We start from the raw sequence: 10,197 nt of genomic DNA, 5'->3' as shown, positions 1-10,197 counted from the left end.
GTATACACATCCAGAAATGCATACACTATTATATATTGTACATATATTTATTAGTTTCAGGTTGGCCATTCTTGTATTTTGCTCGTTTGTGTTGTTGTGTTTGCACATCTCTGTTGCTTGTGGGGCTCGCACACAAGAATTTCACTCGCATGTGCTGTGCCAGTGTGCCTGCACATGTGATGTGACAATAAAAGTGATTTGATTTGATTTGATTTGATTTCTAGCCAGGCTTTCCTTAAAGTGGGCAGAGTTGAATGACAATAAGGAAACATGAACTACTATCATTTTCACTGGCTCTCACTTTTTTGTTCCTTATTTATGCAGTCCTCTATGAAAGAAGGGATCTTTTGTATCTGCTTGGAGCTTTATGCTAACTCATCTCTTTACAGTGGACCATTATGCAGAAATTTCAATTATATGCAATCCATAGACTCAATGACGCAATCCTGAAACATAATTGTTCCTGCTGAAACAACCCCCTCTGCTGTCTCAAAAAATGCACCGTTAACCCTTAAGTGCAAAAACAGAAGAAACCTTTAACAGTTATATTTCTTAATTCTAATGCCATAGAGTGCTACAGTAGATTATTACTTCCAGTGGCTGGATTATTAAGTGTAAAATTATAGGTCAGCCCCTTCCTTGGCGTTTTTTTTTATGAATGAAAGCTTACGCACGCCCTTTATGATTCAACCCTAATAGGCTAACCTAAATAAATAAATGAAGCAGATGTATGGTCCCAGAAAACGCCCCCCCCCCATCCGCTCTCTCTTTCTCTCTCCCTCCCTCTCTCTCTGTGTGATGGGAACGTGGCTGCAGCGCATTTACAGTCTCCTCCCCTGTGGATCCTCCAAGTATCGCCTCTCCCCTCAACCACCGACCAGAAGCGTGTCAAACAACTTTTCATTCAGCATTTGGCTGATATATGTATATATCTATATTTCAATTTGCTTCGTTTTTGCGCTATTTGATTCGTCATTCTCAATCATGAACGCACAGAGAGCGGATAGTCAGAAACGACTTGCAGATGAGCAGAACCAAGGTGAGAATTTAATTCTACTTTTACATTGAACTGTTGTTTTAGTTTTTGGGAAACTGTTTAGTTGTCTGCATCTAGTCTGCTTTTGATTTTTTTTTCACTAGTGCTTGTAAGTATTTTAAAATGCGCAATTAAGTCCGTTCAACTTAAATATCCAGTTATTAATAAAAAAAATTTGCAACACGATTTAAAGACATTAAACACAATTTCATTGGAATCTTTTGTTAACTGCAGGCTGGTTATATTTCCTAATTGACATGTCAGATAAATATAATGTTCAACTCTATTTAACGTTAATTCTCATAATGCTGTCCATACCATATTAGTCCAATAACCTTGGAGTTGCCGAGTAATACATGAGATTTGGCCACATAATTAACCTTTGAGATGAAATCATTAGCATCTCTCAGTGCAGAGTGGTAATTATCCCAAACAGTCATCCGCTGATGAGAAAGAGTTTAGTAATATTATTTTGCCACTAAAAGCAATGCTCTCCTGTCCACGAGGGAATCTGCAATCTGTAAAAAATGTATGATTTTTTTCTACCTATGCAGAAATGACAGAAAATGTTCTTTTTCTATAAGTCTGTGGAATTTCAGTTCTTTACTGCTACTGCTATTTAAAATAGAAGCAACAAAGTCTCCTTTAACAAAATGATGCAAATACAAACAAGGATGTGTCATACCTAGTTAACTAGCTTAAAGTTTCCTTTATTTGTTTCGAATGATATGCCACTGACATCATCACACTAATTAGTTTATTCACTGAAAAATCTTGGTTCACACACTCCTTGATGCATCTTAAGAAACATCTGTTGTTTGTTTTAGACATAAAGGATGCCAAAAACCGAGAGAGACAGAGAAGATAATAGAATAATAGAAAATGCATGAGCGAAACAGAAACTGCATTAGGTTAATAGTTTTCCCACCCAGAATGAAAAAAATTCTGCTGTTGTCATCTAATTGACTTTAATCTGATGAAGTTTTGATTCAAACTGATGGTCCCTTGAGGTTCTCTGAGGCAAAATGGAAATGTTTGCTTTTTCAGAAATATTATGGACAAAATCACTCAGGAATCCCCCAAAATGGCAACAATAATAACTGCCAAGCTTTTAGGTTAGATAAAATTAGGTCTCATGTTGTGGGAATTTATACATTTGTCGAGAAGTTATTCATTAAACAAGATGAAGAAATATTAAGCTTACGTTTGACCCCAATAAGCAGCATCAAAGAGCTCTTAAACAGAAAAAAAACCCTCTTCTGATCACGGCACTGTCTGTTTTATCTTCTTATTTTTCTTTTAATAGCAACACCCCAGCACTGAATACCCCAAGAAACCAGCAGAGGATGTTTTGACTCCTTCATTTGTGCCTCCAGCCTTCCTCTCAACAATGGACCTCTTTTTGCAGGGATCCTCTTTAAACTTATCAAAATTGCTCCACAATATCAGCATTCCTGTCAATGCCTCTGGGAATTATACTAACAACCAGTTCACAGAGGTCAACCTCTTTGAAATCCTGGGTCCGAAACGCTCTCCCTTTTTCTTCCAAGTGACCAGTGTTTACCTTCTCATCTTTCTCATTGGCTTGTCTGGAAATCTGCTCACATGTGCAGTGATTGCAAAGCACAAAAAAATGCGTAATCCTACAAACTTTTACCTTGTGAGCCTGGCTGTATCGGATCTTCTCGTGCTTTTGTTTGGGATGCCCTTGGAGATTTATGACCTGTGGCAGAACTATCCATTCCCCTTTGGTGAGGGTGGCTGCTACTTCAAAACGTTCCTGTTTGAAACCGTGTGCTTTGCCTCCATCCTTAATGTCACAGCTCTGAGTGTGGAGAGGTACATAGCTGTGGTATATCCACTCAAAACACGATACCTGTCGACTAACCAGCACGCTAAACGGGTCATCACCATTGTGTGGGTGGTTTCGATGATCTGTGCCATCCCCAACACCTCACTGCACGGCATCTTCTACCTGCCAGAGAGAATGGAGGAGTCAGCTATTTGCACTGTGCTGAAACCTTTGTGGATCTATAACCTGGTCATGCAAATCACAACTGTCTGCTTCTATTTTATACCCATGATGGTTATTAGCATGCTGTATTTAGTCATGGGCCTTCATTTGGGGAGAGAAAGGCGCCAGTCCAGTTGGAACCTGGGAAAGAATTGTTGCAGCACTCGAAGGAAGATGAGAGTGGAGAATGGCCGAAGGAGACAGGTCATCAAAATGCTCTGTGAGTTTTTTTTCTTTCTCTTCAAAAGGCAAACATTGCTCTGTCATGCTGCTCTGACTTGAAAGCATATCTCCTCTAATCTGTATTGTCACTGCCAAGGCATGATCCCATAGACAAAACATGACGAAAACAGAGAGTAAATAATGACACAGGATTATCAGCAGTTTGGATGGATCATTAAGATTCGGAAGGGCTTCCTTTTGAGTCGCATCTCCTAATTCTGCAACTTGACAAGATTACACGTTAGTGTAAGACCCTTTTGCTGTAGCTATTTGTTTTTTTACATTGAGGAATTTCCCATTACATCCATCTAAAGATTCTCACACTACGAATGGCAAAAATAATAACTGGCAAAAAATAGCATTAGGAGTCAATCTGAAAACCTATTTTCTGAACCAACTGGCAATTATTGCAAAGAGTAAATTATCAGAATATCCATTATGAACACAATTAGCAGCGTGATAGTGGTAATGTCACAGGAAATGTCTGCATTTAAGCTTTTGTCATAGCTCCTCTCAGGAGTTTAGAGTGGATGTTGGTGATGCTATTCTCATTGTATTTGTACAGCCAGTCATAATTTCACAGCATAGAGATTAGTCGTTACTTTTTTTTAATTATGTTTTTATTTAAAAACCTGCAACAAACAAACAATATATCATGAATTTCTAACTGATATTGCAGTCACAAATATCTAATATTTCAAGAAAAGGCCTAAAGGTGAATTTTAAACTGCTTCTTTAGCTAACACACTGGTGATTTATTTAATGAAACACTGGAAACTAAAATTATACCCTGACCTTTTCTGTACTTTTTGAGATCCGTGCTGATATTTGAGAGTTAAATAAAAGCATATAACCAAGTTTATAGCCATCATAACAACAAAAAAACATCTAACTGCCCCCAGCTGCATACAAAATACCAGCAACACTTAAAAATAAAGACATTTCCTTATTCTTATCTTTGCATCTGTAGAGCTGCATATTGCAAGAAGATATTTACCTCATATGTAGCACATTCCGTCTGAGAGTTATTTTTCCCAGAGCTCTAAAAGCCAAATAAATTGTAGTAAAATTGTGGAGTTTTCTTCAAAACTACTAAAAGTTGTGTTTACGTTCAATGTTACTCTCCAAGGTGTGAAATGTAAATTCATGAGGCTTAATGGAAGTGCTGAACGCATGGCTTTTTCTTCTAAAACATAACAGCTTCCTCTGCCTTTGTAGGCTCCGTGCAACACATCTCTCTGTGCAGTTATGTTCTGTGCAACTGCATGAGAGATACAGAAAACAGGTGCAAAAACAAATAAATCCATAGCACTACTAGATGTCTAAAACATCACAGGGGACCTTTAAATTATGTTTTTCTTAAAAGAATCCCAACTGAAGATCTTTTAGAAATGTTGTTAAATTCACAAGAGGTTTGGGGGATGCTTTCTGGTTCCACTGCAGGTGGATTCCTTTATCAGGAATGTCATCTGTTCTGGAGAATGGGTGATAAAATTTAAATTAAAAATAATAATATGAAATGTATGGACAAAAAGATTGTGATTGTTTTGATTTGCACAGTTGATCAGACTGCTTCTGTCATCATCCTCCTTATCTTGTTCTTCTAGTCAAATAGTAATTGATAGTAAAATAACATTGGTTTTGTTTTTAACGTGTGTTTCCCATGTAAAGTAGCTGCAACACAATGACTTTCAGGAAAAATGACATGCATATTTTAGTTTTTAAAAAGGTTTAACATTTGCATCTATGAGCAGCTAACTCGATAAAAGCTCTTTAATTGATTTCCACTCACTATCAACAACTAAAAGCGCAGCAAGCTGAAAGCTACTTATTGGTCATCAAGCTGTAGTTTCATACTGAACATCTTCACACATATACCCTGTGTTCTTGACAACAATTCCTGTTGTCAATTCATGCTGTTCAGCCAAACTTTGTTACCAAAGTTTCTCTTATATTACAGTAAAGATAAAGTTTCTAAACACATCAAACACATCAGCCGTGACTTAGTAAAACACACACGTAACAATTATACAAAAAGTCTGTGAAGGTTCTCAGTCCTTCAGGTCATCGTAGTCAAAGGAGCTTGCAAAGAAAAGCGTCTGGACTTCTTTAAGATTATGCAAAAAATTCAGAGAAAAATATGGCCCAAGTATTTCACCCAAGATAAATATATCTTTAATGAAGAGCTGGAACAAGATGATATAGAATATAAATATGATTCTTTGAAAAACTGTAAAATACAGCATTTTGTCCTAACCATGAAGCTTTAGACAAATGATCCACGATCATAAAAAGCCAAACACTGCCTGTGCCTGCTGGATCTCCTGCAGGGAGAGCCCCTGAGATCATCAAAAAAAATGCTGAACATTGTTTGTTGCACAGAATGAAGCATTTAAATTTGGCCAAGAACAGTCGTTAAACCCTAAAATTGATAAGACTTATAATACCTGTTTGAATTGTCCATCATTGTTCCTGTCCCGAAGAAACCCCACCCTGCTTCTCTCAATGACTATCGCCCTGTAGCCCTCACCTCAGTAGTGATGAAGTGCTTTGAACGCCTGGTCAGAGACTTCATCATTTCTTCACTACCAGACACACTGGACCCACTACAGTTCGCTTACCGTCCAAATCGTTCCACAGACGATGCCATCTCTCATCTCCTCCACACATCACTCACTCACTTGGACACTAGAAGGGGGAATTATGTTAAAATGCTCTTCATAGACTACAGCTCTGCATTTAACACCATAATTCCCTCCACACTCACCACCAAGCTGGAGCATCTGGGACTCAGCTCATCTATGTGTCAGTGGATCTCCAACTTCCTAACTGGCAGACCACAGGCAGTAAGGATGGGCGGACATGTCTCAGCCTCCACCACTCTCAACACTGGAGCCCCCCAGGGGTGTGTTCTGAGCCCCCTGCTGTACTCTTTGTACACATATGACTGTGTGGCCACTACCAGCTCCACCACCATCATCAAGTTTGCTGACGACACCGTCGTGGTGGGCCTGATCTCTGATAACAACGAGACGGCCTACCTGAAGGAGATTAGGAATCTGGAGAACTGGTGCCAGAGGAACAACCTCCTTCTAAACGTCAGTAAGACAAAGGAGCTGATAGTGGACTTCAGCACTAAGCAGGAGAGGAACTACCAGACCCCCGTCATCAACGAGTGCCCAGTGGAGAGAGTGGACAGCTTCAAATACCTCGGAGTTCACATCACGCAGGACCTGTCATGGTCCTGTCACATCAACACCGTGGTGAAAAAGGCCCGACAGCGTCTCTACCACCTCAGACGCTTGAGAGACTTCCAACTGCCCTCCAAGGTGCTCAGGAACTTTTACTCGTGCACCATAGAGAGCATCCTGGCGGGAAACATCTTAACCTGGTTCGGGAACAGCACCATGCAGGACAGACGAGCTCTACAGAGGGTTGTGCGGTCAGCTGAGCGCACCATCCGCTCCGAGCTCCCTGACCTGCACTCAATCTACAGCAGGCGGTGCTGGACCAAGGCCAGGAAGATCGTGAAGGACCTCAGCCATCCCAACAACAGACTGTTCTCTCTGTTGAGGTCAGGAAAGCGATTCCGCTCCCTGAAGACCAACACAGAGAGACTGAGGAGGAGCTTCTTCCCGCAGGCGATACGGTCTCTCAATCACACCACCACACAGTACTGACCCACACATATGGTTCTTACACACACACTGGACTTTCTGGACTTTGGTTTTGCACAACACTGGTCACTATATTCTTCATTTCCGGTTAATACTTGTACAGCTGCTGTTATTGTGTATATATTTATTTATATTTAGATTTCTTCATACATTCTTATATAGTTCTATATTGTGTATTTTGTTGTACAGTTATTTTATTTTCAACTTTAATTTATATATTTATCTTTATCTTATTCTTCCCAGTTAAATTTACCCTTCATTCTAATTTGTGTTGTACAGTTATTTCATTTTTAACCTTAATTTATATTTTATTCCTTCCTAGTTAAATTTACCCTTTTTAATTTTTCATATTTATTTCCTATCTTATTCATAGCCTTTTCCTTTTTTGTTTTCTTTAGGTCACGAGCAGTTGTCCAAGCATTTCACTACATATCGTACTGTGTATGACTGTGTACGTGACAAATAAAATTTGAATTTGAATAAAATTTGAATTTGAATTTGGTTTCTAGTCTTATCTGTAAGCTAAGAGAGTCTACAATCTATGTCTTTGATATATTGTGGTTGCTGAAGTGCAGCATTTGCTAAACAAGAACTTCAGTCAAAGGATAATGATATGCTGAATTTCCATTTTTAAGAATCTCTTGACTCATTTGCCTTAAGGGCATCAATAAGCAATCTAACTTAACTCTAAATTACTTCACAATTACCACAAAGGTCATGAATACAGCTGTTTATCCGTCCTTCTTACGACCTCATTCTCATTCCTGGAGCATTAAACGCTGTCATTTTTTCAAAGCTGTTGACACAAGCTGTCTTTTGTCATTTATGGATGTTTAAAACGAACATGGTAAGAAAATATGAGCATATAGGTCCAATGCATAAGCATAGTAAGACTGATGTGGTCAGAAAGGAACATTTTAACATCAAAACATAATATGTTCCTAAACCTTATTTTCACAGTGCGGCCATTTAGCTCACAAACCAGACCAAACAGGAGCCTACAAGCTGACAAATTCATATAATGTCAGCAGCAATGACAGAATAACAGTAATTTAAACCCTTGGGCAAGAACATGCTATTCTTTCAAGTTTTGCTAATGCAATGTGTGCAATGGCATGACACTGACTGAACACACCAGAATACCTAACTCTAGTCCATCCATATACAGCTGTTTTAAATGAAAATGAGAAGAAGAAAATCTCCACAAACCTGTGTACTCCTTATAGAAACGTTTGTCTCAGTTTGTTTAAACAGGTTTTCAAATAAAGTTGAGGAGATAAATCATTTTATGGCTGGATCGCTAACAATTGATAAGAACTCATAAACCGCAGAGTGGATTTTTATAAAGGACCACAAGCCAACAAGTTTAATTTTAACATTCAAATCTGTTCTGCAAAAATAAATGTATTCATCATCTTTCTCTCCAGCAATCGTGGTGGCAGTGTTTGGAGTCTGCTGGGCACCCTTTCACATCGAGCGTCTTCTGTGGAGCTCTATCAGCCAGTGGACCGACTTGATGCACAACATTTATCAATATGTCCACATCCTGTCGGGCGTCTTCTTCTACCTCAGCTCTGCAGTCAACCCTATCATCTACAGCCTGCTCTCCACGCGGTTCAGAGAGTGTTTTCGAGAACTTGTTTGTTCCCAGGGGGAGGACAATAACTCTGTCAGAGACTCCCCTCCTTTTCCTAAAATTTTGCTGGATCCCTCCGTTGCAAGTTCAAGGGGTCAGGCCGAGGGGAAGGACTCTAATGCTTTCATCCCTTTGCTGTCCCCTAATATGACACTGAGTATGGACACTGAAATCCTCACATGTGCTTGTACAGACACAACGTGCAAGACCTCTGTATTCTGACATTTTATTTGAACAAGCTAGAAAGCAGCTGGTGCAGAAATATTGTAAACTGACAGGTTAACATTTTGGATCTTAGGTTTATTTGTTTCCAGAATTTGCTGACATGATGCTGTATGATGAATACTGCCAGAAGAAAATGAGCTTAGCTTAGAACGGAGACTTGAAACAAATGAGGACAAGTAGTCTGTGTCATAATGTAATGAAACTGTCTCATCTGCTTGTCTCTGACCCTTTTATTAACATTGGCTCATCTCAAAAGTAAAAAAAGGTTCTAGTTGATGAGCCATGTAAATCCAAAAGTTGCTTTCATGTTGTATTTTAGTGCAAAGAGAGATCATTTGGAAGAAAATAACAAAATGTACTGCAAAATCATGACACTGGAAATGTATGAATTTTTGGCAGTTAGGCTGATGAGACTATGGAGCATGATGTTATTGGGGACTGGGACTGGACCCCCTGATGTTTAGTGATGGTGGAGGAAAAATATGGTTGACAGGATAGGAGGTTGAATGTGAAAGAAACCCCCCTTTTTTTAAATATCAAGATACCGTTAAAAATACATTGTAAAGGTAAAGGGCATATATTTGTTTTTTAAATCTTTGAGAGCCAAGCTAACCGTCCCCCTATATTTACAGTCTTTAGTTGCTTAGCTTTTCCTGTAGCTCCAGTATCATTGTATTATGGATATTCTCATATAATCCTAGCAAAGGATGTGGATAAGCATAATTTCCAGTATGTTTTGCTATTTTCTTAAACTTATCACATGTCACTAAAAAGCTTGGATGTAAAATGATTATTTATCCTTTGTTTGAAGCTTTGAATCATATTTGACAACAGTGCCTGCACATTTTACCTGCTGTCTTATTTTTTAACTGCTGTATGCCTTATGTCAGAAAGTGGAAAATCAGATCGATCTGAGCCAAATGATTACATGTTGTAATTGATATGTTGTACCTGAAAATTAACGTGATGCTAATTTGCAAAAAGAAGTAGTATATGTCTCTGTGTTTCAGTGGGACAAAGAATGTGATAATTTATTGTGAGCTGTTGCTAATGTTTTTGGGGTTTTTTCTCTTGTTGCATGGCCAGCCGGTAAGCTGTTGTTCACTGTGATTGCAAAAATGAAAACTGATTATGGCTATTGTGCAATGGCTAATTCAAAAGCAAAATAAATATTAAGCAGTCTATACATAGCTGTCACATGCTTGAACTATGTAAATACTGGAAACACATTATTAGAGTGCTGTCATTTTGATTACGGAACCATGAAACTGAAGAATTTATTCATCACCGTGATTGCATTATGAAATTTCTTTTTCCACAAGAGTTTATAGACCTAGTGTGGTTTGAATCAAAATAATAAGCTAGGACAGATTGACTGGTTGAATGT

The 10,197-nt window shown here is 38.6% G+C and overlaps 1 protein-coding gene across 1 annotated transcript; it reads left to right on the top strand.

Moving 5' to 3' along the window:
• The first annotated feature begins 893 nt into the window (after positions 1-893).
• On the top strand, positions 894-9,996 carry nmur3 (neuromedin U receptor 3). Its single transcript, XM_085457389.1, has 3 exons — positions 894-1,039; positions 2,343-3,270; positions 8,377-9,996. Exons 1-3 carry the CDS (start codon positions 1,025-1,027, stop codon positions 8,805-8,807), a joined length of 1,374 nt encoding a protein of 457 aa, XP_085313515.1. The 5' UTR covers positions 894-1,024; the 3' UTR covers positions 8,808-9,996.
• Positions 9,997-10,197: the final 201 nt, after the last annotated feature.

The sequence above is a fragment of the Copadichromis virginalis genome, linkage group LG5 (genome assembly GCF_057382275.1).
Source record: "Copadichromis virginalis isolate Kocher_CV1m ecotype Utaka linkage group LG5, C_Virginalis_male_GT1.1, whole genome shotgun sequence".
Taxonomy (NCBI): Eukaryota; Metazoa; Chordata; class Actinopteri; order Cichliformes; family Cichlidae; genus Copadichromis; species Copadichromis virginalis.
This window is presented reverse-complemented; position numbering and strand designations above follow the sequence as displayed.